The following is a 27,601-nucleotide window of genomic DNA, read 5'->3' as shown; positions in this document are numbered from 1 at the left end:
TGGACTCCTGAGACAGTGTGCAAAGATATCTATCACGCTATTCCCTTTCAGGGAAAGCAACTTTATCTAGTGCATTAAAAAGGAACAAGAAACAGTAAGCCAAAGAAATTAAAGTCAAGAAAGTCCACCCAAGACTAATTTACATTCACTATTCTTTTCTACATCCTTCTGCACTTGCAAATGATCCTTCCTTCTACCATGTCCTCCACTGCTTCCCCATCCCAATCCCACAGCATTTATGTTTCTTGAAATGTACTCAATTCTTACATGCAGATAATATAGGGCAGAAAAACAGTCATTCTTGCTTCTCTCAACTACCTTTCATTCCATGCCACGGACTACATACTATCCACTACTGTCCTAGTATTTGCATATTTTAAAATTTCTCTACCCATTTTCCCATCGCCACCTTCTACCAAGGTACACAAATTCATCTCTAGTTTTTCTCCATTTCTGGTGAATGTTCCATTTGATTTTCCCTGTCAAGCACAAATCCCTAAGGAAGAAACATTAATTTTCAGATCCACATTCTGCTTTCTATCACATTTCACAACCAGCCAACTCAACAAGTTGCACCACTACTCCACCAGCGAGCCACACACAAAGTTTAACCTCTCTCCAGGTGCACCATCTACATCTGCAGCTCTGCAATTTTTCAATATTCTCCACCCCTTATGGCATCCTTTTCCTCAATTCCTCTGAGACTTTCAATTCATTGCTTTCAATCCCTTTCCTTAAGATGCATCACTGTTATTCCCCACCGCCTTTAAGCTACTACTGCCAGCGCTTGACCCGTCATACTCCCTGAAGGAGGCTCCTTGTTTAGCCCGTTCCATCCACTTCCAAAGCAAAAAAGGGAAGCGAAGCAACTCCCAGCAAGGCGCCTCCAGATCAGCGGCCTTGCGCGGAAAAGTGGGCCGGGCAACCCCGCCCCACCGCTTGGACCGGCGCGGAGCCCGCTGCCCGCCCGCTCTTTCCCCAGGGCCACAGCGCCGTGGGGGAAACCGGCCGGGGTGCCCTCCGAGGCCGAGCGAGGCTCCGGGGAGGAGGCGCCATCCGCTCAGAGCGGCCAAGGGTCCCGGCGGAGGCCTCCCTTGCCAAGCGCCGCCGGCCAGCTACACGGACCCCGCCGGTCCGATGAAGACCGCGGGCGCGGAGGGGCGGCGGAGCAGCTCAGCCTCGGCGCCGAGGAACGCACGTCGGCCCGGCCGGGATTCCCCGGCGGCCGCGCCCAGCCCAGCGTAACCCATCGCAACCCCTCACAATGGCCTTCCCGAAGTGCCGCGGCACCTCGCCGCCTCCTGGCCCCACTCCAGCGGCCGCAGCGGGCCGGCCCACCCCGGGAGCAGCGAGAGGCGACGGCGCCTGCCGCCCTTCCCGCAGCCCCCCACCGGCAGCGGGCCAGCGGGGCCCTCGGAGCCATACCTGGCCCTCCTGCGCCGGCTGCAGACGGCCGTGCCGCGCGTCGTGTCGGGCTGCGGGCGCTCGGTTGGCAGCGGAGCGGCGGCGCCCGGGAGAAAGCAAGTCGCGCGGCGCAGCTCCTCCTCTCCGGGCCGGGAGGCAGCTCGCCGCGAAAGAAGCGCGCGGTCCGGCCCTCCCCCGCTCGCCCCGCTTACCGGAGAGCCGCGGCCGCCCAGCCAGCCAGCCAGCCAGCCGAGGGCGAGGAGGCGGCGAGGAGCTGCCGTCCGCCGGGGAAGGGCGCGGCGCGTGCCCGGATGGAAGAGAGGGCGGCCGGGTGGGGGTCTTCCGCTTCCTGCATCGGGTGTAAGCGGGGCGGAGGCCGGGCTGAGCTCCGCGGCGGGGCGCGGCAGGACCGCCGGGGCCTCTGCCCGGAGCGGGAGCGTCGCGAGCCAAGGACAGCCCAGCGCTCTGCCTCCGCCGTCTTCCCGCGCCGCACCGATGCCGGCCACGGGGAGGGGAGGCCTCCTCGCCCCGGCTCCCTGTCTCCCCGTCTCCCCGCGCAGCAAGCCCCGGGCCCAGCGGAGACCCTGGCGCTGCCCAGCCCTCCGGCTCGCAGGGGCTCCCCGCCCAGCCTGGCGCAGCGAGTGAAGCCGCGATCTCGCGCAGGGCGGCGGCGGCCCGACAGATCCGCCCAAGTTGGGGCGAGGCGCTTCCCGCCAGGGCGCTCCGCGGGACGCCCGGGGTCTTGAGGCCCGCCCGGGATGGACCACCCGGTGCGGGGGCTGCAGTCGGGCAGGCTCGGCAAGCGCCCGTTGGGCTCCGGATCCTGAGGGCGCGGCTGCCCCGTGGGCTCCAGTCCCTGGAAGGCGCGAGAGGCTGCGGTCGCCCAGCGCACGAAGCGCCCCCACCGCACTAGCTTGGTAAGCCAAGGTTGCTTGACCAGGCTCCCTATGGCTGCACAAACCTGGTTAAAAGAAACGGTGACTTAGCATGATGCATGAGCCTGGCCGAGGGAGGGGGGCCACCACCTCTTCCTTGCCAAGATAGATGGAAGCGCAGAGCCTGTGCCTTGACCCCCCCCCCGGGTCCCCTGGCTGCACCTGAGCTAGTGGGGAGCCCCGCCAATCTTTCTGCTGGGAGGCGGCCCGCATCTCCCCTTCCCCTGACTTGACATCGGGTTTGCCCAGCGGAGTCTGGGGGGCTGCTTCCCTCAGCCGCCTGCCCCGTTGCCCCGGCCTTTCCCTGCTCTCAACTGCTGCTCACGAAGCGCTGCGTCCAGATCCGTCCCCTGCAGCGGCGTTTAGCGGCAGGTGCGTTACGGTGAGTCAGGTGGTGTGCCTCACACATGCTGTGATAGGCATAGTTGTGCAATGGTGTGATTTCAGTGAAGCGTGGGTGAACAAGCCAAGGCTGGCTTACTGGGGGAACCCAGGCCCCGGGGCTGACTTTCGAAGCCGGAAATCTTTGCTGGATGCGGCCAGGCTGATTTTGCTATGCACGTCCTTGCGAAGGCCCCTGGCTTCTGGGCCCGATCCGCCAGGTCCCTCGAACAAGCTGAGTTCACTCCTTGCACATTGAACAAACCACAACAGCTGGCTTGCACGAGACCCTTAAACCACAGTAGGGTTTGGTTGAGTTCAGCCCGTTGGGCGGGCTTAGCCAGCGTGTTCCACAAAGCACCCGTAGGCCAGCACGACGGGCGAGAGCTCCCGTCCTGGGGGTCCGCCGGGGGTCCCCGGGGCGCCTCCTCCAGAACCGCGAGCCTTTCCCCGGCTGAGGCTCCTACCAAGCCCCGCTTCGGCAGAGAGTCCGGAGGGGGCCCGCGGGGCTGGCCTGGGGAGAGGGCCCTCGGGTGGCCTCCGATCTCAGACGCCGGGGTGCGCTCTCCCGCTCCCCGCCAGGAGAGCCCCGCCGCCCGACCCATCGAGCCCGGCCGCCGGCGACCGGCTGGGGAAGCAGCCAAGCAGGGGCCGCTGCCCCGCTTGGTCTCCCGCCTCTGTCTGGCTCTACGGGCGGGCAAGCGACGCAGCCCCCACGCCTACGGCCGCGCCGCGGTCATTCCCCCGCCTTTGCCCAGCCCGAGTCTCCGCCTTCAACCTTCGAGGCCCCCTCGCTGCCCATCTGCCGCCCCTGGGCGCCCGACGGACGGACGGACGGACCGGCGGGGGCGGTGTGCGCGCCCGCCCCGCCCTTCCACCGCCCCGCCTTCGGGCGGCGGACTGCATTTCCCAGCCTGCCCAGCGCCTTGAAGGGCCAGCGCGAGGCCGCCGGAGCTGGCGGGCGCCGTTCCTCCGCCCGGCCCTCCTCGTTCCGCGTCGCCGCCGCCCGCTGGGCAGCCTGCCGGGTGGCGGAGGGCGGCATGGCGGCGGGCTGGACGGCGGTGGTTCTGACCTGCCAGCACAAGGACAGCGCCTTCGCCTTCCAGAGAGGTGAGCGGGGCTCCGCGCCCCTCGCGCGCCGGCAGCGACGGGGGGGAGCCGCTTGCGTCGTCCCTTCCGTCCCTTCCGTTTGGGCGGACGCTTTGGCTCCCGCGGCTGCCTCTGCTGTTTTGCCAGCAGGCCGTCTCCGCCGCTGAGGCGCCTGCTCCTCTCCTCGAGCCGATTTCGCGGCGAACTTCCTCCTCCGGCGGCTCCCCATCAGGTCGCACCGAGGTGCTTTTCAGGCGGAGGGTGGGACGAACCAGCTCCGGATCGATCCGTGTCTTTGCGGAGCAGTTCTGCGCTGCGCGGCCACGAGGAGGCCCTTGGGGGGCGCGGCCGAGAGGGCGGGGGCCCGGGGAAGGGTCTTGGGCCAGCGGAGCTCATTTCGGCACCCAGGGAGACGCCTCCCCCTCCCCCTCCCGCTCTCGGGAGAGACCCGACGGCATCTCGGCTCCGTGTGGCGCGGCGCGGCGCGGCGGGAACTTCCCGGGCAGCCGGTGGCCTCCTCACCAGGCCGGTGCTGCCAGGAGCTCTGCCCCGTGCGCCGGCTGGCTGACGCTGCTGCTCTGCCTTCCAGAGCTCGAGGTCCGGCGGGACAGGGGCTCTCTGGGCCGGGAGACCGTCCTCCTCACCGTTGAAGACCCCAAAGCCCAGGTCGGCAGTGGAGGGGCCACGCTCAACGGTCTGCTGGTGGCGGCAGAACACCTAAGTGCCCGGGCTGGCTATACGGTGAGCACCCCGACATCTCCCGCCCTCACCCCCAACTGGCCTGCCCTCTTAGCTCCTGCTCTCGGCCTAGCTGGACCCCCAACAGGCAGCAAAACCCGCCTTCTGCGGTCCTTCCACAGCGGACCTGGAATGCGCTAGTGAGAAGCTGCCTTTTCCCACAAGCCTCGCAGGATCCCCGCCTTCCATGGTACCTCCACCTGGGATGGGAGCTGCCTCTGGGCCATGTGGGCAACTGTGTCGCTCGGGGGAGGAGGAGGCAGAAAGGCCCCTGCCTGATACGTGGGGGAGTCTGAGCTGAGGGACTCGGTGAAGTGGCTGGCGTTAAGCAGACCCTTCCGCAGCCTGTTGCTCCGCTCTCTCTGCAGGGGTGTTGTGCAGGTGGAGCAGGGGCGGAGCCGTCGCGTCCGCCCTTGCAGGGAATGCTCGATCAGCAGAGCAGGATCTTACTGGTCTCTCTTGAGGGTTCAAGACAAAGACAGGTCTGGATAGAAAGCCAGCTTGGTGTTCTGTTCGAGGCGTTGCGCAGGTCTGGGGGCAGCAGCTCCCAAAGGTCTCCTCCACGTAGCACTTGCCTCTCTCTTCCGGAGTACATCCAGGCCTCGCAGTTTAATTCCGATCTTTAGTCTTCCTCTCCTCTCTGCCTGTTCCAGGTGGTCACTGCTGATGTCTTGCAAAAGGCCAGGATTCTCATCCTGCACATGGTGAGCAGAGACTCTGTTCTTACTTTGGGGAAATGCTGGATTTTGCATTTGTGGGGACTTCTGCTTAGGCTGTCTGGGAAGAGGCACATTCCTTGCTCCCACTAGAGAATGAGGGAGGACGCAGCTTGCTTCGGGGTGGGGCAGGGAATACCCCAGGCAGCATGTCCTGCCTTCAGCCTCTGGTCTGGCCAAAGGGAGACCCACCCAGAATGTATCAGAGAGAGTCAGAAACAGGTCAGTCCAGAAGAGAAGCACAGGGCCAGCTGGAAATCAGAGCAAAAACAGGGTAGCCAGGGTAGGTCAAGGCCGACATGGGCCCCACCCTCTCATCTCCAGGCCCTGCCTGGCTTGGCCTGACCGCTGCTCCTCAAGGGCTAACTGGCTCCTGAGTAGACCTGCAGCTCCTGGGAAGACTCCCTGCAGCTGAGGGGACTCTGAGGCTGGAGGCTGACAGAGCCTGTGGGTTCCTGGGCTCGCTTCCTCCCTGGGGGGCATGGGGGTGTCTGATGACAGGCACTGTGCCTGCTCCTTTCCCTGCCAGGGCCGGGACTTCCTGTTTGATGACTGCAGCCGCGCCTTTATCTGCCTCCCACTAGAAGACCCTGCAGCCCCCACTGAGGCCCTCACCTGCCATTTGGACAGGCTTCTGGCAACCTTGACAGACCAGGTCAGTGAGGCCAGCGGGCAGGTGTTTGCTGCCATGGAGGGGAAGCTCGGGCAGAGCAGTGGCTGGATCCTGCTTGCCTTCTCGGCCATCGTGACTGCGGAGAGTCCGACCACTCCCTTGGGCTGGCAAGATGGAGAAATGGGAATCCTGGGGCCGGAGGAGAGTCCCAGCTTCTTCTCCTGGTGTCCCAGTTTTTCACCTGCCAGTGATCCCCATTTCTCCAGTATAGGAGGCTTTCTTTAAAACACTGGACTTCCACAATCCCTGTAACTGATTTGACCCAAAACAGGAGCCTTGAAGTGTCCAGGTTTGACTTCTGCTAAGAACAATTACATTATCAGATGTCTGGTCCATGCTGGCAGGCAGAGAGTTTTATCATGAGTCAACCCTGTCAATATTTGCATATTTTAAAAGGAGGCCAACCTTTGGCAGGCTTGTACCTGGAGCAGGAAAGCAACAGGTGGAGAACTGGGCAATCAGGCACATAACAGTGACCTGGTTGGGCAAAAGGGCAGGACTTCCCCCTTAGAGGTCTGCCCTTAGGAGCTTTGAGTGTGGCATCAGCCATGAGCCCAGAGCAGGGGTGAGGGTGTGCAGATAACACAAGGGCTTAAGATAACATAAGGGCTTGCTCTGCAGATAACCGGATGTAGGACCCTGCTTGTAAATCTGGGCTCTAGGAATCTGCTGGGTTTGCTGCTAATGTACCTCCTTGATCTGTTGCCAGGCTGACACTTAAATTCCCAAAACTTGTAGTCTTGGGACATCCCAACATACCTTCCCTAAGTGCAGAGTCGGAGGCAGCCTGGGTGTTTATGGCCACAGTGGCAGCCATGGGCCTGAGTCACAGTGGCGGCTGCACATTGGATCTGTTTTTTAACTTGAGGCAGCAGTGATGTGGTCTGGAGATGGGGGATATTAACATCAATCCCTTGTCCTGGTGAGATCATGCTCCAATTGTGTTGGGAGATCTGTAACAAGGTAGGACCTATTCAGTCCATCTGCCCCAGGCTCCTAATGGTTCTGCTGGCGTCCAGAGGGAGCTTGGATCATTCCTGAGGCTCTGGAATATGTCTCAATTGAGATCTGAGTCACCACTTGGAATGAGTGGATGATGTGCTGGCCTTGGGCTTCTCTCTGCTTCTGGGTCCTGGACACCCCCTCCCCCACTCCCAGTTTTTGGAGGAGCTCTGAGAGGTGAATAAGCAGCAGAAGCACCTAGAGTGCCACTGGAGGAAGAAGAGCAAATCTCACCAAACATGAGCAACAGCCTTTATTACTTTAAAATGAGAACAGTGGTGAAACATCATTATTTCTCCACCTTTATTGCTGACTGCTCACCCTGTCCTATGACTCAGTTCCCTTGGGGATAGGGGAGTCAGATTAATGCCTGCAGGGCTGCTGTGAGGAATATTCTAGGTATATGTTGGATAAAGTTGCTCAGATCTACTTTGAGCTGGACTGGCTGGGCAAATCCAGTGGAATTCATTGATGCATGGCTCTGCCTGGTTATCTGGGATGAGTCAGGTGGTCCCAAGGAAGTGGATAGTATCCTCATGACTCAGGTTCAGCCCCCTGTGTTTTAGATCCATAACCCTCCTGGCTGGTTGAGACCTCTCAGGAGGTGACATGTAGTTGAGTTTGGGCGGGGGGGTCCCACCTGCACTTAAGGAGACAGCAATTGGCCCCCTCTTCAAGAACCTATCCTTGGACCTAACAATACTGGACAATTTTCATCCTGTCTCCAACCTCCCCATTTTGGGGAAGAGTTGAGAGGGCAGTTGGCTGCAGCTTCAGAGAGCCCTGGAGGAAGCGGATTATCGGGATTCAGACCTGGTTCTAGTACTGAGACAGCATTAGTCAAACCTGCTGATGTCCTATGTAGAGACCTGGAATGGTGGAGCTGCATCCACCTTGGCCTTCCTTGAACTCTCGGAAGCTTTCAATACCCTCAACCTTCTGGATTAACTTAGGGATACTGTATAGGCATGGGAGACATGGTGTTGGAGTGGTTGCCCTCCTTCCCCTAGACCAGTTCCAGTCAGTGGATGGGGAATTCTAGTCAATGTTGAAGAGGGGGGGAGAGAGGCGTGTAGCCCTAAACCTCCAACGTGTGGGTGCCATAGGGCTCTAGTCTCTTCCAGCCCCTATTTAACATCTATATGAAGCCGCTGAGTGAAGTCACCCAACGGCATGGGGTTAGGTACCATTAGCATGCTACCCAGTTATATCTCTCTACACTGGGTCTGCCAAATGATGCTGCCAAGATGCTTTCTTAATGTCTGGAGGCTATAGAGCTCTGGATAGGCAGGACCAGGCTTGGGCTCAACCCAGGCAAGACTGGCTATGAGTTTTGGGACCTCTGGAGCTGGGGACTTACCATCTTTGATTCTGAGTGGGGTAGCCCTCCCCCAGACAGAGCTGGTGCACAACTTGGGGGTCCTCCCAGACTCTTGGCTCCTGCTTGACGAACAGGTGGAAACTCTGGCTGAGAGGGCATTTATACACCGCCATCTTATGTGCCACTTGTGCCTGTTCCTAGACTAAGAGGCCCTGCTTACGGTCATTCATGGTTTGTTCACCTCCTATTTGGGCTGTTGCAGTGGGGCTGCCCTTGAAGACTACTTGGAAGCTGCAGGTGGTCCAGAATGCAGTAGTTACCAGTGTGTTGAAGTTCCCCTATGTTACACCTTTGCTCCACAAGCTGCACTGGCTCCTAGTGAACTGTGTGCAGTTCAAGAGGCTGGTTATCAGCTATAAGGCCCTTCATGGCGTTGGGTTGGGTTACCTGCAGGAGCTCCTGTCTTCAATTACTTAGGCTCATCCCATGAGGTCTGGCAGGGTAGACATGCTTGGGGTCCTCTCTATTACACAGGGCCATATAATGGGATCCAGGAAGCATGCCTTCTCTGTCATAGCACCTACCCTATGGAACGGCACCCCTCCCCCCAAAATTTGGATGGCCCTGACCTTCCATAAGGCATGAAGGACCTGACTCTTCCCCTGAGCTTTGGGCTTGGGGACTGGGTGAGCCCATTTAGTGTGATGACTGTTTACTTGGTGTTTGCTCCCTGCACACAATGATATTTTAAATCATCTTTAATTATTATTGTGGTCATTTTATTGACCACTTGCAGGTCAATACCTCTATAAGCATCAACCACCCAAAGGAACCTGAAGGTATTATGATCATCTGGGCAAGGTGGAGCCCATCCCTGGTTTTCTAGAGCGGCTGGACTAAGAGATGGCTTGGCCTCACCCTTCTGAAGGCTTTCAGGAGCAGCTGCCTTGCTGCTGGGGGTCACCTTTCCTCTTGCCTCCTTTTGCAGGTCTGCAAAGGTTCCCCCCCAGGGGTGTGGGTCTCCAGCACTGACATGTTTCTGACGGTCCCCACCATGCCGGGTGAGTGTGCCTGTGGGGGCAGGGGAGTGACTGCAAGCCGGACGAAAGAAACCCTCTTTCGCAGAGGGGCTGAATGTGTCAGGGGGCCTTAGGCTGTTTAAGCTGAACCCTAGCTGTTGTGTTCCTTCACCCTCTGAGAAGTTGTTCCAGGGACACAGGCGAGAGACCCCCTGAGTGGGGTGGGCCCTAGGGGAGGGAAAAGCAGGGGCTCCGGTGCACCTCTCTCCTGGCCTCAGCATGGCCTGCTTGGGATCCTGATTCCTACTGAGAAATTCCATGGGGTTTGACGGCTATCAGAGGGAGGGAGGACCAGATGGTTGATGAAACCCCATTTCCCCCTGCAGAAATCAACTGGCAAGGGTTCCAGGGGGTAAAAGTCATTGCAGTGCCTGCCAGTGTCTCCTATGCCAAGCAGCATGGCGTCTACTCTGTGGATTCTCAGGTACATCCCTGGAGGGTCGCTTCCACAGTCAGGCGGCAGCCCTTGATGCAGAGGCATCTCCCTGGCTTTGCCTGGCAGTTCCAGAAGTTTGGTTTCTCTAAAGTTTCACCTTTTGCCAGAGGTGCCATCTGAGGTAGCTAACAGAACCATAACACAAAGTAAAACCAAAACAATGAAGGGATATGGCTTCCCCACAAAAAAGATCCTCAGTTCTTTGCTGGGGATTTAGCCAACTCATGGGTGACAAAAACATGGCTTTTTAGGCCCCACCTAAAAGGCAGAGTCTAAAGAACAGGTAGATTCTATCACGAAGTAAACAGAGAGATAACAGTCCCCAGATAAGTGTCCCCACCCTTGATAGGGAGACCCACATTCGCTCTGGAACTCCTGCCCTGTCCAGGCTGACTGAGAACAGGTGACCAGGTGCCAGTGGGGCAGCTAGGGGTGCAGGGGCTGCTTTGAGCCCCAAAAAGGAAGGGGGGCAAGGGGCCCCCTTCCCCTGCTTTCTTCCTGGGATCCTCTTCCAGCCCTGATTTTCCCTCCCCACAGCTTTTTCCTGCCTATTGGGGTCAGCTCAAAGATGGGCCCAGAATTTTGGCCGAGCCTCAGAGACCCCTTTTCTTCTCGGTGCTGCTCAGGGCGCTTTCCCTTCCAGCAGCAGGGAAGCCATGCCCTGCGGCCCCACCCTGGTCCGGCAGGAAGACCAGCCATGCCTAATTCGCCCCCAGCACGTTTTGCTTCCACAGGGGGTGGTGCAAGACATCCTCCACCAGAGCTCCGAAGGGGAGATCCAGCAGTGCTTGGGGCCTGATGGGAAGGTCCCCCTGGTGAGTGTGGGGCTTGGTGGGACTGGAAACAAAGCCGTCTTGCTCGCACATAATGGTGCAGCTGAGTCCAGCATGTGAGCTGGTGCGTGCAGACCCAGAGCTGGCCCGGCCCTTCTCTCTCCTGCAGGTGTGCGGGGTTGTCTTCTTCTCCTCCGGAGCAGCAGAGCAGCTTCTGGCCACCCATGTCGTCCCTCCGCTCAATGCCTGCACCTACATGGGGCTGGACTCGGGAGCCCCAGCCCTTCAGGTGAGGAAGCCCTGTCCTAGGCCAGGTTGGCAAAGAAAAGCTCAGGAGTGAGTTTTGGGGCTTAGTGGCAGCAGGCACCCGGTTGTAAAAGCTGAGCAGTGGGCGTGAAGAAGTGTGTTCGCGTTCCCACTAGCTGGCTGGCCCTGGGAGAAGGCAAGGCCAGCCAGCCGATCTCCTAGAGGAGGTCCCAAGCTGGGGTGGAGGGGAAGCTGGTTGAACTGGTGCTCCCAAGTTTTCTTGACAGGATCATCTGTCAAGGGGCCCTATCCTGGCCCTGGGATCTTGGGTAGGCCTCCTGGGCTTTTCTTTGAAGCAAGAAGAGTTTGTGCTGGATGAGACGCCAGGTGTCCACCTGGAAGGTTCCCATGATCCAAATGGGCCTTTCACCACCTGGCACCTTTTCTAGGTGCCGTCTCCTGTTCCACAACTGGGTTGAGGGGGTCCCAACTGCCCCCCATCACAGTCTCTGTAAGAACATCATGAGCCCTCCCATCCCTGCCATTGTATGAAGAGTTCCCCTCCCATTAAGTTCCTTTCTCTTGGCCTCTGGAGCTTCCAGCAACAAACCCCACACCTGGGAGAGCCCCCAGCCATCCCCTCTCTCCCTATTCCCAGGATGAGGAGATAGGCGTGCAAGTGCCCTTTCCGGGGGCATTCGCTTGATTTGCCCCCAAAAGGACTTTCTCGCCTTTCTTCCCCAGGGCTTCCAGAGAATAGAATGTGATCTCCCTTCCCATTTTTCTGGGCTCCCTCCACTTGGCAAGAATCATGTACTGTATTTACAAAGCTGCATTCTGGTTCTTAACAAGCATGTGCTTGGATGTTTCGGCCTTGTACGGTTCCAGAATCCAGAATCCACATCCAGAGGAGGATGTGGGATTTCAGATAGAAGCCCTGCTGCCCAGTAAAGCCTTTGTGGTTCAGTTGGATGCTCTGATCCTGCAGAATTATGTCTGGGGCCATAAGTCCTTCATCTTCCGAAGAGGGAGTTTGCTTGCAGTTCAGAAGCCAGGGCAGCCTTTGATCCTCCCGCAGCCTCCGATGGTCCACTGTCTTTTCCCCAGGGGATTGACGTGCAGCTTGAAAATTGCACTTTCCCTGGATGAAGGACTGGGTGAGCTCCCTCCCCTAGTGGACTGACTTTTTCTCTTCCCTCAGCTGTCTCTCTTCTTCGACCTACTGCTGTGCATGGCCCAGGCGGTGAGCAAAGAGGCCTTTGTAGCAGGATGCCGGGCTGGGACGCGTGGAGGAGATATCCAGAGTTCTAGGGCAACTCGGAGCGCCCGGTCTGTCCTGTGGAAGACTCTCCACACAGTGCCACTCACGATGGGTGAGGCTGGCCTATGGGGTCCCATTGCATGCCTCCCACTTGCTTGGCTGTGCCCATTGGAGCTGGTGGCTCTTCTGTGGCAGCACCTGCTTCCTCCTGGGGTGATGGCGATGATGGTGGCTGAGAAGGGCCTGGACAAGGAGAGGAGAGGATTTGGAATCCCAGCTGGGGGGCACAGGAAGGTGAAAGACATGGAGGGACTGTGGCAGGAGACAAGAGCCTCCCTGGTTTGTGCAGGCAGAGCTGGAGGCCCCCTGAGGGGACGCTGCTCATTGTGCATTGAGCCACTGACTGCTGTTAGCATGTTCATGGCAGCCCTTCGTCTTCCCAGCATACCTCCCTGATGGCGCCTATGGCTATATGACCACATCTGCAAGCGACCACATCTACCACCTTACCCCTCATGTGGGCGATGCGCACAGCAGTGGTTTCTGCAAGGTGGCTCATTCCCATGTGGTTGTAAGTACCCTTTCCTCATGGGGCGGCCTCTTGGCTAAGAAACAGGAGTGGTAGGAGTCCAAAGGCAGACAGCGTTGCGTGCAATCAACAATCAGACTTAAAAAATTCTCGTCACACTCCAGATCCTGTTGATGAGACAACTCCTTCTTTGCAGCTTGCGCTCTTCAAATTCTCACGTGGGAGGGAAGGCAGAGAGGATATCGAGTCCTCAAGTTTCTCCCAGAGCCGTCTTGAGTTTAGTCCCCGCTCCAGCCCCATCTGGTGGGGTTTTCCTGGCATTTCCCCCCTTATCTTTCATGCAGGAGCCTCATCTGCTGGAAGAAGGTTGCTCCGTCACCAACTGCCTGTTGAAGGGAGCTGTGGCTGTGGGGTCTGGGAGTGTCATCCAACACTGCAGCTTGGAGGTGGGTGGGTGCTGTTTCTTGCTGTTCCGCCTGGGCACCAAAAGGTCTCTGGATAACTCGGAGTGTTTCTGGATTACCTCTGGCTGGTGCAGAAGGGGAGCTAGTGCCAAAGATCAGTCATAGGACAGGGAATGTTACTGGACAACCCAGATAGGCCCAGGTCCAGAGCACAAGATGATATGGAAAGGACTGCATCAAGGTCTGAGGTCTGCTCTTAGGGGCCACATAAGCGAGAAGGCCTCATGGCCCATAAGCACACTGGACAGATGCTTTGCTTGGCCCCCGGGGGCCCCTGAGAGAATTCTTTCTTGCGGTTCTGGTCCAGGCTGGAGGTGCTGTTAAACTGGAAGGCTGCAACAAGCCCACCCATTCTACTTCATGAGGGAGAGGTGTTGGTGGTGCCTCTCCCAAAGCAATGGGAACATGGTTGGTTGGCAGCGTCCAGGTACCTGAATGGCCCGGCCCAGTCAAACAGGCAGGCTTTCCTCATCCTGCTTCTCCTCCATCCTGGGGAAAGCGACTCTGGGGCTTTCCAGAAAGACGTTTTCTGGGCAGTCACACTGCACCAGGCAGAAACTGGGGCAAAGACTCAACAGTGTGCTAGGCTGTTGGTCCCTCTGGCATAGTGTGGTTGGTACTGTGGGTAACAAAAACTGTCTAGGGCTTTAAGGAGGAGTTTTTACAGCTTCCCCTAGATATGCCATGCCAGGGGCTTCCTGCGTGCAGAGCAGATGCTGTGCCGGAGACAAAGTCACCCTCGGACCTTTACCATGGGCCGAGTTGGCCAGGTTCTGGCCAGGTCTTGTATGGTTGTTGTGCTGCACGAGGACAGAAGGCCGCTTGATCTTTCTCCAGGGCCCCTTGCAGATCCATTCTGGCTGCCTCCTCACTGGGCTGGATGTGGCCGCCTCTGTGGCCCTCAGGAGCCACTTGCTTGAGGATGTGGTCATTCAGGGACACGTTATCCGGCTGAGACACATTAGCTGCAAAGTGTTCACTCTGAGTGGACGTCATGATGACTGGCAGGTACGTGCAAGAAACTAATTCTGATCTGTGTGGGGAATAGAGCTCCTTTCTCCAAGCCACTGGAAGTTTCTTGCAAGTTCCCAACTGCCACCTTCTTCAAAGTGCATGGCGTATCAGAAGGGGAGTGGGGTCTCCCAGCAAGTGTAAGATTATTTTCTCAGCTCCCTGAACCCTTCATAAGAACATAAGCTGGATCAGACCCCTGGCCGTTCTAGCTGAGCTATCTGTGCTCACGGTGCCCAACTACCTGCAAAGGAAGCCCACTAGTCTCCCAACAGAGGCAGTCGCACATTTCCCTAGCCGATTGCTCCTTATCTGACACCAGAGACCGTTCTCCACAGAGTATGGCGACCGAAGAGAGCGGCACCTTCTTGAATTTGCCATGGCCAGCCTTGTACCACCGGACTGGAATACGGTATGTGACCAAATCCATCTTGGTAAGGCTGTGGGGCTCCTGTTGATGCTCATCCCCTTCCCTACATGGCTGCATGTTCTTTTTACCCATCCACGTGGGCCCACAATAGCAGTGAGGCGTTATGAGTGGTGGATTGTGCTATCCAGTCACTCTGGGGCTGGGGAGGCTGTGGTCAAATTATGGGGTTCCACATCATGGGTCCTTTTTGATACCATGCACTTCAGGGTGCCAGCAGGAGCTTGTGGTTAATTTTTTTAGAGCTCTTGGAGGGGCTTGGAGTGATGTTCTTGAGGACTTTTCAGAGACCTGGCAGCTGCAGTGCTGGGATATTTCCTGACACATGTCCTGGGAGAGATGCAGGCATGTCTGGACCAGGAGGCTAAACTGGTCTCTGAACAAGGCCAGATTGGATCTAATCCTGTGTTGCTAGAATGTGGTGTGTTTTCAACATTTGAAGGACTCAGCGGGGCCCCAAAATTGAACAAAACATGTAGGAAGACAAACATTTAGCCCATGGATGAGTAAGTAGTCTTCAGAGGAAAAGGCATAGCCATGCAGAAATAATCAGCTTCTCTCTTAGGCCCACTCTTTGTCCTACACTTTGTCCCACCCCTGGGTGGGTTGGAGTGGGGACTACAAATGAAGCTAAGAGGGGCTAACTGGGATTGCACCCCAGCAAGCAGTCTCAAGCTAAACAAGAAATGCAGGGAGGTCCATTGTGGTTGTGGAGACTGGTTTGACTCCAAGGGTTTAGAGAGTCCTATGATGCATTTTTATGGGGCTTCTGGGAGGTAACGTTTTCAAAGTTCTGCTGCATCTACCTTTCTTCCTCATTCAAATATTTGCTGCAGTTTTACTCCTGGCCAGAGATATGGTAGCCAGCGGACTATGGGCACTGGGTTCTCGGTCCCCTGCTCTTAAAAGGCCACTCTGGCTAATGGCAGCATAGCAACACTGTGGATTCCTCTGGTGGGTGTCATTTCTTGGATCTGCTCAAACTGCCAGGGTTTTCAGGACTTTGCTCTGTGGTGACAGCCGAATGGTTTTCATTTTACATGGCTACGTTGCTTCCAATGTGCTTCTCACCTGAGTAGGAGCCAGGACCTTTGGAGCCCAGATGTCCCGCCAAACAAGCGCTGCTTGCTGAACGCCCGCCTCTTCCCTGTGTTCCATGTCTCTGAGCCACTGGACCTCGGGGACCTCTTGTGGCTCTTGGGCTCTTCAGAGACCAAGCAGCTGCAGTGCTGGAGAAGGTCCTGGCGCATGTCCTGGGAGGAGATGAGGGTATGTCTGGACCAGGAGGCTGAACTGGCCTCCCGCAAGGCCATCTTTTTCCTACAGGCTCAACACAAAATCCAGCATGTCCTGATGGAGCAGAGAAACTGCAGCCTCCTGCCATTGATCCGCTCTGCTGTCCTGGAGGGTTTTGGGGAAGCTCTGCTGGATACACTGGACCAGGGTAAGGAAGCGGATCTTCCCCTGTTTTGCTGACCTTGATCTCATGCTAAGCATGTTTCTTGGTCAGTGTGCCTGGGGAATTTGTGAGGGCCACCTCCTGTTGCGGGGGCTTTTTTCAGGCCAGCCTCTCTGAGCAGGCATTTGGATTGTGATCTGGGTTCCCCCTAGGGGTGCAAATGGGGCCAGAGAACTAGCTGCTGCCAAAGTGGGGGGAGGCAGAATTTCCAGCCCCCTGGCAAGCTCCCGGAAGAAGCCCTCACCTTGTCCTCTGTGTCCTTCATAGTTGCTGCCTCTGCTGGGGATCTCGGAGTTGCTGCTCGAGCGTTGGCGTGTGTCGCAGATCTCCTGGGTTGCATGGCCAGAGGCAAGGGGGGCTTACGGAGCGGCCCCACAGCCAACCTTGCTTGGGCGGCAGCCTTCCAACAACTGGAGAAGGGAAATATCGCTCAGGGTATAAAGGCGCTTGCTGTGGAGAGGAAGAAGTGGCTAAACAGGTACTGGAAGTGGCGGGGCCATGATATGGGGCAGCCTCAGTGGGGCTGCCAGGGAGACCTGCTTCCCACGTGTACCATTGGGCCCTCTGTTTTTCTCCCTGCCCCAGAGCCACCTGGAAAGACCCACTGCCCAGCAGCAGGCAGGTTGCATCTATTGCCCTGGGCCCTTGCTGCTGCTGCCAAGCACCCCTCTTCCCTCCCGGAGCCATTTCCGGGGAGGCTGTGTGGGCATGGAGGAGGTCCTGCTCCATCCCTGCCAGCCTTCGCAGCACAGGAGGGATCCAGCAGAATTGGCCGTGCTCCTGCACCTTTGGGGAAATTTCCCTCGCTTCCCTACCTACTTTATGGGAAGGCTGCCCTGAGGGCAGCAAACAAAATCAAGGCTCTTTACAAAGGGGAAGTACCAGCCAGAGGCCCCCAGCAGCCCCGCTCACCTTCTTTCCCATATGCCTCCTGGTCTTGCAGACCCATCCTGCTGGTTCGTGCTGCCCGGCACTACGAAGGGGCTGAGCAGATCCTCATCCGCCGGGCCGTGATGCTGTCCTGTCAGTTCATCAGCCTTTGGCAGGTAGAGCTGCCACCCCTGGGCTGCTGGGTGAGAGTGGACTGTCCTGCAAGGATCGACTTCTCTGGTATGTCGCAGGTAGCAAAGAGGCTTGCGAGTTGCCTGTTGAGAGTTGCTTGCTCGTTTGGGGCCCCTCTTCTCTTGGGGGCTGGGTGCATAGAACACACGGGGCTAAAATGTGTCTAGCTTGCAGCTCAGGGGAGCGTGGACCTGGCAGTTGGGTTAATTAATACATGGGGGGTTAGCATGTTGTGCCAAAAGCCCTGAGCAGACAGAGGTTGGAAGATGCCTGAGCTTTGATGCAGGCCCCACATATGTGTCCAAGGGCTCTCCTACAGCTGGGGTTGTGCTTGTCTCTGTTCTGTTCTCCATTATGCAAAGTTCAGGAGATGTTTCAAAAGGAAATGACTCCAAACCTTTATTTTCCCTGTAGCTCCTTCATCTGTTTTGCCACCAGGTTTCCTATAGCTCATAGCTTTTCTGTGTAGCATGGCCTATCAGCCCTAAAGCCCAACAATCATTACTGGCTCTGAAGAACGTAGCTTACCCACCGTGCCAACACTTCTCCAGTCTTCATTCTTCATCCTCCTGCTTCCAGTCTTGCTGAAGGCAACTAGAAACTCCTGCCACCATCTCCTCACTGTGTGGAAAATCTTTATAAAGCATGAGGACGGGTGTAATTTTTGTTTCAACACCTCCCACCTAATTCTGTAATGGTGGAGGCACCTCGGTGACACTCCCTCTGCCAGCAACATCCTGTGCCTATGGATAAGGGTAGCAAGAAGTCTGGATTGTGTTATATCCTTCAGAGGTATTCTCTTTCTGCACAACCCACGTACTTTTCCTTCTTGATGATAGGTAACCTCAATGTTCCTCCTCCGTTTCACTAGGTCAGTTTCAGAAGTTAGCAAGAGATGTGCCAAATCTTGCATGGTTGTGCACAGGATGAGGCTTGAGCCAAGAAATTCCATCAGCTCTAAGAGAGGTGTAAAAGCTCAAGCTTTGTTTATGTTTTTTATCTTCATGGCTATCTTGAAGAACTTTGGTTACATAACCAGTGTTTTTTAGGGGGCTGGAGTGATACCCCTCCAATCACGTATGAGCACGGGGGAGCGGTTGTGGATGTGGCTGTCCTGGTGGATGGCTGCAGGCCTATTGGTGCCCAGGCACGACGCATTCCTGAACCTGAATTGCAGCTGATCAGTACCAGTGGAAGTCTTGAGGGAGAGGTAGTGGTGGAGTTGGTATGTCACAGCCTGGAAGATCTGAAGGATTTCTGCCAGCCACATATGCCAGGTAAGAACCTGTATCCTCCACTCATCTCCCCCTTCCTGTAGCCAGAAAGGAGTTGGATCACAACGTTGAACCAAAAGGCTGATCTGTGGACCACTTGCGATGATCTCCCACGGACTCTGGAGGAGTTGTGTTTTATGTTAGCCGAGATTCTGGTTGAATATATCTTGCAGAGTGTTTTCACCCAACCTGAAGTGCAAGGGAAGAATATTCTTGCTTGACTTGGTTCTCCTGCCACTTAGCATTTGAGTTGTCCTGTGAATCATGCCTATTGCTTTGGCCTTCCTCTTCTGAAATATTGTCGTGCAGGCAGTGCTCTAGTCAGGGCCTTTGGTTGGTCTCCCCCATTTCATGGTATCCTGGTCATAACCCTTCAGGCCCTTGTCTGAGTCTCAGCTGTACCTTCAGAATAACTCTTGGCTGATTGTCTCTGCCCTGCTCCTTGGTTTAGTGCTGCCTTCCTCTTGGGCTCCAGAACAAAGGTTTGAGGGACTTGGACCATTCTGTCTGGCCTTTGCTGCAACTCCATCTCTCCTTCCAGGAGCCCTGCTAAAAGCAGCCTTCGTCTGCACCCAAGTCATTGATCTTCTGTCCCACAAAACCTTGCGAGAACAGTTGCAAGAGCGCTTTGGTGGGGGCTTTGAACTGCACACCTGGTCTCGTCTGCCACACGGATCGGGCTTGGGTAGGTGGGAGCTCTCTGCCTGCTGTGGGTCGGTTGAGGGGCCAAGCAAGCCGCGGAGGTTGCTTCTCTTCGGAAGGCTGGGGGAAGGACAGTCGCCTTCTTCGTTATGTATTTATTTATTTATGCATTTGATTTATATAGCCACCCATCTCACATTTGAGACTCTGGACGGCTTACAATTAAAACATAAACAATACCAAAAAACCAAAAAATAAAACAGCCCTACAGGCAATACAAAAAGTTAAAACAATTAAAAGCCACACAATGCAGCCACCGGGAGAGCACAGCCATTCAAGAACCGTCCAGCCATTGTATGGGCTCCACACCCCTCTCTGGTCCCTAGGCCAGGTGGCAAAGCCGGGCCTTCAGGCCCTTCTGGAAGGCTATCGGGGTTGGGAAGGATGTTCCACAGGGTGGGTGCATTATGATAGCAGCCACATCTTTCTGTTCCTCCCTCCCTCTGAAACAGAGCTCGTTCTCAAACTGCCCTTTTCAGCAAGCCCATTTACCACCATCCACATAATGCTCATGTTCTTAGACAAGCCTTTTCCCATTTGGTCTCTCCTTGGCCTTGACCACCAAGACCACCATTCTGTGAACAGACTGGCTATGAGAACTAGTTTCTGATAACATTCGCAGGTGGCCTAAACACTCCACATCTTTCACAAAATGACGCAGATGTTGGACAAATGATCTGAGGATCGGCCTCTCTGCAATACTACGCTGCTGTCTTGCTCTCAGGCGCCTCTGGCACCGGAGGTTTTCACGGCAAAAGGGAGAATTCAGAGTGGGAGGCCCAGACTGTTCCCCCATCTGGTTTTCAAGAAGGCTCTTTCTGGTCCATTCGCCTTGGACTCCAGGGGGCTTCCATTACAGAAAAGCAAAAGGTGATTCCCCTTTTCCCTGACCCATGTTTGTACCGGTTCTCTTTCTCAGGGACAAGCAGCATCCTAGCAGGGGCAGTGATAGCATTGCTGTACCGAGTATCTGGGCGCTCTGCTAGCGTAGAGTCCCTCATTCACGCCGTGCTGCACTTGGAGCAGGTTTTGACCACAGGTAAGGAATTCTTGTGTTGTGATACAGAGCAGCTCTTCCTAGCATCAGGAGACAGGGAGTGTAAGCCAACAGTAGTTAAAACAGTTGCTAAAAAAGGCAAATGCTATTTTTGGATGGATGTATTAACAGGAGCATGGAAGTAATTGCCCCTGTTATTCTAACCCTGTTACTCAGTTGGGTTCATCTTGGAATATTCTGCCCAGTTCTGGGCACTGTAGTCTTAAAGGGACACTGACAAACTGAAGTGAGTTTAGGCTAGCAGTATTGGAGTGAAAGCTAAATCTAGTCAAAGGAAGCCGGTATACAGTATTTAGCCTGGAAAAGAAGACTGAGAGGAGATGTGGTGGCTGTCTTTAGAGATGGAAGCATAATCACACAGAGAGGAAGTGGATTCATTCTCTGCTGCCTCAGAGAGCAGGACCAGAAACACCAGCCAGGGAAGTAGATTCATCTTCTGTACTAGAAAATCTGTCCTGATGGCAAGGTGGAATCAGCTGCGTGTTCCCCTTCCCCGGAGGTCTTCAGAGTCTGGAATGGCATCTGAAGTGCTCTGGCAGATCCTGCACCAAGCAGAGGGTTGGGCTAGGGGTGTTCTGAGGCCCCCTCCAACTCTCTGATTCTGTGATCCTAAGGAGTCTCTCTCTGATCTCCGGGAAGGGCAGCCACCCCTCTGGTTGCAGTACTTTATTGGAAGTGGGAAGCATTTCATACCCGAAAGGGATGCTTTTCTTGGTGGCTTGGACTGACTGACCTGCCCTTTGCCACTCTGGGGCCGCACTCGCCCACTTCCCGGTGGCCTGCCTCGTAGCAGTGGCTTCATGTGTCCAAGGGGAGGGGTCCTGGACTCAAGCTTCCGTCCTCATCTGCAGCAGAGCTTCCTTGCCTGGGTCTGAGACTCATAGGACCTCTTCCTCAGTCCCCAGTGCTGCTCTTTTCAGGTGGCGGATGGCAAGATCAGGTGGGTGGACTGGTTCCAGGGCTGAAGATTGGGCGCTCGAAGGCTCAGCTGCCGCTGAAGGTGGAAGTGGAACAGATCACCCTCCCGGAAGGCTTTGTCCACACCTTGAACCAGCACCTGCTCTTGCTGTACACAGGGAAGACCCGCCTTGCTCGCAACTTGCTCCAGGTAGGTCAGATGCTTAGAGCAAGGGACTGCATCTTATGACTGGCATACCTTTACATTGTTTGCACACATTTGGTCCCCAGATCGCAGTCTCAGGATTCCTCCGTGTTGCCCCTGTACTGCTGTACTCAGAGACACCACTTCCTTGGGGTAGCTTCTGTATACACAAACCCTGAATACGCTTAGATGAAGAGGTGGACACGGATTAAATAGTTCACATGTGAACGATTGCCTGGGGTTTAGCAATAACACAAGAAACAGCCAAAAAAAGGCAGCTTGTGCTATTTAAAAAAAAAAAAAATCCCAGAACAGGTTTTCTCCTATGAAAAATAGCAATTTGTGCAATTGTAATTTTGAATTCTGTCTGCAGTGATTGCAGTTCTTCCAATGACAAATAGAATCGGATTCAGCCTTACTCAGAGTAGATCCATTGGAACCAGTGAAATTTGAGTTAGCCATATTTCTCTAGATCTGATCAAAGGGTATCAGATAAGGGGATTTGGTCCCTGGCAAAGGCCAGCTCACCAGGCATTGACAGAGGCTCCTTGCACAGGATGGTTGACTGTTCCAAGGTCAGGCAAGCTTCTCCTCTGACCACTCTATGGAGAGCCTGATCTTGGGTGAGTTCTGAAGAGCGCTCTCAGAACTGAAAACAACAGCTACACATTCAGCATTTGGAGGAATGCCTGTGCTGGCCATAGTTGCTTCCAGGCAGCCATCTCACAATTGGTACAGCCCAGGTACTAAAAGGGAAGTCATTTGCCCTGGAATGTGAGAACAAAGCAAAGCTCATTTTGAACCTCAACGCTCAGAACACTGCTTTGGACTCAGCATGTTCTAGCAGCACATTTTACTGAAGGCTCTCTCCCTTCGTGCGGATCACTGAGCATATACTTTGAACTGATCTTGAATTAGGTGGCTTCTGTTCCCTGCCAGTATGGCAAAGATGAGGATTAATTTCAGATTTCAGTATTTTTCCTTACTTTACAATAAAATAGCACTATATGGCATTTAGCTAGGTGCTATCAAGTCAGGTCCAGCCTATGGTGCTCAAATGGACAAATGTCTGTTATCTGAGTCTAACCACAGTAGTAATCCATAGTTCTTCCAAGAGCATTCCAATTATCTCCTCGATCTCATCCCTCTGCCTTATCCACTGTGCTGCTCTTCCACTTGGCCAAGTAGTATAGATCTTTCTCATCTAGTCCATCGTTATCTAGCCCGAAATATATGACTTTCTCTTGGCTGATCACTCACGGGGTGGCTTGATTGCTCTGCTACATCGAGGATCTCTCTGTGAAATAATTGTCTTCCAAACATGTTTGAGAAACCCAGTATCCCTTTGCAGGCTCCGCTGCAGCTGCGAGCTTGCTGTCTCCTCCGTGGCCCCTGCTGCTCAGACCTACGAGAAGCCCACAGAACCCCTTTGGATCTTGCAGGGCCCCTCCCAAGGAACAGCCTTCCGGAGCACGTGGGCAGTTTCCCGGCCTCTCCTTGTTGGGAGGAGTGCCGTTGACCCAGGCTTAATGCCCGGCCGCCAGTCTTCGCTGCAGTGTCATCTCTGCTGCCCATGGAGGTGCGTCAGTCTGCCATTTCCCCCCCACCCGGAAGCTCTGTTGTTGCTGTTGTTTATTTCTTTATAAGTGCACGACAATCTTCAGTTCTTCCCTGCGAGCAGATACCGCCTTGGCCTGTCGAACGCGTCGCAGAACCAGCGGACCCGCGGCTGAGAAGCTCTGGAGGTCATCCAGTGCAGCCTCCAGCCTCTATTTAAACATGACCGCTGCAGGAGAGGCCAATATCTTCCCAGGCTGTCCGACCCATTGTCGGATACCGCTGACTGTTAGAGATCCAACTAAATCTGTGCTCTGGCCGCTTACGCCCATTCTCGTCCTGTTCTCTGGAACAACCCTGAGCAGTTCTGCCCATCTTCCAAATGACAGCTTTTCTGATACTTCCGATCAGCCATCAGCTCTTTCCGTAGTTGTCTCTCCTCGAGGATAAACACACCAAGTGCCTCCATCGTTACTCCTTTTCCTTCCAGGCCCTTTATCATCTTGTTTGCTTTTGGACACACTTCCGTTGTCAGGGTCCTTTCTAGAATACAGTCCCTAAGGCCGGACACGTTATTCTAGGACAGAATATTCTGACCAGCGCAGAATAGAAAAATGTGGTTTCTTCTCTTGATCTTGACACTATATTTCTGTTGATGCATCCTTTACTTGCAGTTGTATCACACTGTTTGCTCAACTTTACCCCCTAATTCACCAAGACATCCAGGTCTTTTCACGTATACTGCCACCCATTACAGTTCCCTGCCCCCCACCCAAAGCCCATGCCTTTGACTCTCCCTGCACAAATGGACTTCGCGCTTGTCCCTGCTGAAATCTTGTCTTGCTGTTTCGTGCCCTTTGTTTCAGGCTTTTGAAATCTCCTGAATCCTGATACTGTTCTCTGAGGTATTTGCTATTCTCCCTGTGTTGCCTGCAAATTTAATAACCATATTTTCTGATTTTCTCACCATTTGTAAACATGTTGACCAGAGCATGGCTTCAAATGGAGTCTTGCAAGCTGCTCAGCACTTCCTTCCCCCTGACACGGAGCCACTGGCATAACACTTGCTTGGTAAGATTGGTCATTGAACGTAGCCTAGTCCAGCCCCCATTTTTTTGGCTTCTTGATTAGAGTCTTAAGAGGGCCTTTTGAATGCGTTACTGATGAAAAGGGATGGTATGCCTACTGTATTCCCGTGGTCAACTAACCTGGTTACTTTATCAAATAAGATTAGGTCTGGTATGATTTATTCATGATAAATGCATCCTGGCTCTTGTCGATGCATTCTTTTCTAAATGATTGTAAACTCGCTGTTTGGTAACTTGTTTCAGGATTTTGCCGAGAAACAGCATCAAGCTGACTGATCTGTAGCTACCCAAGTCTTTTTTCTCCTCCATTTTTGATGTTGGAAACAACATTTGCTCGGGTCCTATGCCCACAACATCTCAAAGACCACAGGAAGGGGCTCTAAGATGACATCCACAAGCTACTCAAAACATTGAGACATAATTGGGCTGGTCCTTGGAGACTTAAACCCCATCACGGTCCCAGGTGTTCCCTGGCCATCTCTTTGAGTTGCTGCCCCCTCATTTTGTCAGTTCTTCTGCTCGGTTTTATTTGAATGCAGTTCTTCTTTGGGGAGAAGACCAAAGCAAAATAGGAGTTCAGGAGTTCTGCCCTCCCTCATCTCTTCCTGAAACCTGCCTGTTCATTTGGCATTTCTGTCTTAAATTATTTTTCTGTATTTTCCTCTGTAAGCTTGTGAGAGGAGTTAACACAATGGTTCAGTAATCTGCAGATTTTCTTGCTTCTCCCTTCTTCAGGATATGCATATGTAGCAATCTTTTTCCGAGGCCACACACACGTTGGAGGGAAGGATGGCCCATGGCCAGCAGATGATGTGTCCTTTCAGCCTGGTGGAAGAGGCATCTGACTTCCAGTGCTCCCTCCACTGGTGGCCTCTGATTACCAGGCCTCCTCACGCGCCACCTTCCGCAGCCCCTCTGGATCACCGATGGAGGGAAGAGGGGCTGGGACTGTTGCCAACAGCTGCCCCAGTGCTCAAGGCGGAGTGTGCACATCTTAGCCCTCCCTCGCTGCAAGGACACATTTGGGAAGAAGTAGGAATACCCGGGGCATCCCCTACATTGCCTTTTTTCATTGCAGGATGTTCTAAGAAACTGGTATGCCAGGCTGCCCACCATTGTAGACAATGCCAGCGCCCTGGTGAGCAATGCAGAGGAGTGTGCCCAAGCTCTCAAACAAGGTACCACCCGCTTGAGATCAAACGAAGTTGTGCTGGGAAAGGGGCCGTAAAAAACAGACCAAACAGGGAAAGGCTGGAGGAGCCCCAGGACATTTTGGCAGTGGAGTGTCAACATAGTTACGGTTATGATCCTGGGGACACTGTTTATTTGGATTTTCAAAGAGTCTTTGATTCAAGTGCTCTTCAGTGAATCTAGCAATTGTGGCATAATTATTATGCACTGCTAATTGGTTAAAAAACAACAACTGAAAGCAAGGAGTAGGAATAAACCACCAATCTTCTCAATGGAGGGAAGTAAAAAGAGAAGCCCAGAGCTTCTGGTTGGCTACTGTGGAAACAAAAGGCTGGACTACGATGGTCCTTGGCCTGCTCCAGTATCCTTAGGAGGCAGAGAAGCTTCCACATTACAGAAATGGTTCCGGAGGTCATGTTGGAACGCCCGTGAGATGCTGGGCGTGCCTTATGGCCTCCGTGGGCTGAATGAAAAGCAACCCAGGGAGGCTGTCATCCTGCTGGGGAAGCGAGCCAGGGAACCCTAACGCACCCCCTTTCCTTAAGAATCCCCACGCAGGGAGTGGACGAGCGACCCCTCAGGCATTCTCCTGAAAGGGGGGGACAGCCAAGCAGAGCAATCCTTGCGCACCTGACAGAGACATGCTGCCTTGTGTGTGTTTGCACACACGTCCCAGAGAGCAGCTTGGGGCGTGTTGCCATGGTCCTCACTGTCTCGTTCCAGGCAACCTGGCGCTGCTGGGCAAGTGTGTGAATCAGTACTGGCTGCAGAAGAAGATGATGGCGCCTGGGTGCGAGCCTCTGGTGGTCCGGCATATCATGGATGTGCTCCAGCCATACGTCTATGGGCAGAGCTTGGCTGGGGCTGGAGGTGGTGGTTTCCTCTGCCTCTTAACCCGAGAGCCCAGGAGCCAGGTGGCCTTTCAAGAGATCCTGGCAGAAGCCACGGTATGTTGAAGCAGTGATCACGCTTGGCGGCTCCTCAAAGAAACAGGAATGTTTTGTAGGCCTGGGAGCCAAGGGTAGATTGAAGCAGAACCCTTCCTGGAGTGGGGGCAGGGCTCCTCCCACGCAAGGGTAGGAAGACTGCTCCCGCCAGCTGCCCGGAGGGTCTGCTAAGCCAGGGGTCACAGAACGTGTCCACGTGTGCTCCTCCCAGGTCCTTGGAAATTTCAGCATCCACACTGTGGAAGTGGACACAGCGGGCTTCAAGGTGGAGCTTCTGGGGGAGGACGCCCAGTAGATGTCCAGAAGAGCAGTGCCCTTTCTGCCCCTTCTCCACCACAGAGGGTGTGCAGCGACTGCCTCCGCAGCTGCCGACCAGGGACCATAAACCGCCTACGCTGCTGTGGGCCTTCCTTCGGCAGCCCCAGCTGTTTCAGATGCAGCGATAGCCTAGAAAAACGATCTGACTTTGTATCGCTCCATTTGTAGTTATACAAATAAAGTTATATATAGGCAGGAGCTTGCTGAAAAAGTCAAAAGCTGGCTGAATCCTCCGCTGCAGAATCTGAAGGTAAAGACCCCTGTCCTCTTGCAGGAAGAGCAACAACCCCCTTTTGAATCCACATCAACAAAAGAAATATGTTAAACATAGAGCTTGTTCAGAGAAGGGGCCACCAAGATAGCAAGGAAACCCCCAGAGCTGCCAGGCAATGAGGTGGTTGGTCCTCCCTTCACTGGAGGTCTTCAAACCGAGGCCAGGTGGCCACCTGTCTGAAAAAATGTTAGCAGGTCCTGCATTGAGCACAGGGACTAGTTCTGACCACCTTTGAGGTCCTTTCCAACTTGATGATTCTGCTGTTATTCACAGAATCATGAACCCACAGAAGCCTTCTATTATTCATGGAATTGGAAGGATCTTGAAGATTATGTAGCCCAACCCCCTGCTTGGTGTAGGAATCCCTCACTTCAGCATACTTGACTGATGGCCATCCAGCCTCTGCTTAAACAGGGCAGTTCACCCCCTCCTCAGGCAGTCACTTCCATTAGCAAACAGCTCCAGTCCACAGGAAATTCTTCTGGATCTCCCACCAAAATCTGCTTCCTGTTTAAATCCATGGTTTCCTGTCCTGATGCCTCACTAATGCATCTGTATATCTATCTCATCATAATGATCCAGCAACAATAGCTAAGCCAATGTAGTTATACTGTCAGCCTGAGGCCAGTTAGATGAGACTGGATGCCTGCCCAATATGGTATTTTGCTTCTGCAACCTGCAACCAGAAGCCCAAAGCAGGATCCCCAAGGGGAGCAGGGGCAGTTACGTTGGCATTAAAGGTGCCCACTTCTCTTTGTCCCTGGAAGGAATCAGCAGAATGCAACAGCCACTGGTAGCTATTTCCTCCTCTATGAACTGATCCAATCTTGTTTTAAAGTCATCCAAGTTGATGATCTTCATCCTGCTTTACAACAGCAAATTACAGTTGCTATGCTGTACAGAGTCTGTCCTGAACCTGAAAGGCTCTTAGGAAAGTGAGAGAGAGAACCACTCTGGAGCTTCTCCAAGGCATCATAATCACTTCCCTCTTTTCTCCTGAAAAAGCCCAAACCTTGAAACTTATCTGACTCCACAAGTTGCCTATTTCGACACCCACTTTAGCTCTTCAAGCACAGTGCCCACAC

At 54.6% G+C, this 27,601-nt stretch overlaps 2 protein-coding genes across 12 annotated transcripts in view; one reads left to right on the top strand and one right to left on the bottom strand.

Moving 5' to 3' along the window:
- ST3GAL2 (ST3 beta-galactoside alpha-2,3-sialyltransferase 2) overlaps positions 1-1,759 on the bottom strand; it is a 29,938-nt gene extending 28,179 nt beyond the window's left edge. Inside the window, exon 1 of one of the 3 annotated variants that reach the window (XM_088135405.1) lies at positions 1,617-1,759. In XM_088135405.1, coding sequence (XP_087991531.1) covers positions 1,617-1,759 — 143 coding nt within the window. The other 2 variants (XM_088135403.1, XM_088135404.1) reach the window with 2 other exon arrangements.
- A 314-nt stretch (positions 1,760-2,073) lies between these two features.
- On the top strand, positions 2,074-26,440 carry FCSK (fucose kinase). Of its 9 annotated transcripts, XM_088135441.1 has the most exons (24): positions 2,354-3,830; positions 3,960-4,052; positions 4,399-4,550; positions 5,201-5,251; positions 5,793-5,918; positions 9,248-9,320; positions 9,665-9,762; positions 10,509-10,589; positions 10,717-10,836; positions 11,995-12,166; positions 12,498-12,625; positions 12,928-13,029; positions 13,885-14,055; positions 14,397-14,470; positions 15,565-15,929; positions 16,212-16,422; positions 16,888-17,054; positions 18,056-18,283; positions 18,732-18,965; positions 19,902-20,021; positions 20,960-21,147; positions 24,865-24,964; positions 25,701-25,924; positions 26,136-26,440. In XM_088135441.1, the coding sequence occupies exons 4-24, from the start codon at positions 5,249-5,251 to the stop codon at positions 26,217-26,219; spliced, it is 3,069 nt and encodes a 1,022-aa protein (XP_087991567.1). In that variant the 5' UTR covers positions 2,354-3,830; positions 3,960-4,052; positions 4,399-4,550; positions 5,201-5,248; the 3' UTR covers positions 26,220-26,440. The 9 variants fall into 9 exon arrangements, 8 of the variants coding, with proteins under 8 accessions (XP_087991568.1, XP_087991570.1, XP_087991563.1 ...); XM_088135442.1 differs by lacking the exons at positions 2,354-3,830; positions 3,960-4,052 and adding an exon at positions 2,074-2,321; XR_015795150.1 differs by lacking the exons at positions 3,960-4,052; positions 26,136-26,440 and adding an exon at positions 22,493-22,720 and having other exon boundaries at positions 2,349-3,830; positions 25,701-25,718.
- Positions 26,441-27,601: the final 1,161 nt, after the last annotated feature.

This window comes from Python bivittatus, unplaced genomic scaffold (genome assembly GCF_059951505.1).
Source record: "Python bivittatus isolate LINGU-HERP-01145 unplaced genomic scaffold, Pbiv_v1 ctg000170_np1212, whole genome shotgun sequence".
In the NCBI taxonomy this organism is placed as follows: Eukaryota; Metazoa; Chordata; class Lepidosauria; order Squamata; family Pythonidae; genus Python; species Python bivittatus.
Note: the sequence above shows the minus strand (reverse complement) of the source record. Positions and strands in the feature narration are given on the sequence as shown.

Excerpts from the sequence above, each read along its gene's own strand:
- FCSK (XM_088135437.1), top strand. The coding sequence starts at position 3,761 with ATGGCGGCGGGCTGGACGGCGGTGGTTCTGACCTGCCAGCACAAGGAC. Across the intron at positions 3,831-4,398 it reads CGCCTTCGCCTTCCAGAGAG|AGCTCGAGGTCCGGCGGGAC; the intron begins GTGAGCGGGGCT and ends TCTGCCTTCCAG. Across the intron at positions 12,626-12,927 it reads TGGCTCATTCCCATGTGGTT|GAGCCTCATCTGCTGGAAGA; the intron begins GTAAGTACCCTT and ends TCTTTCATGCAG.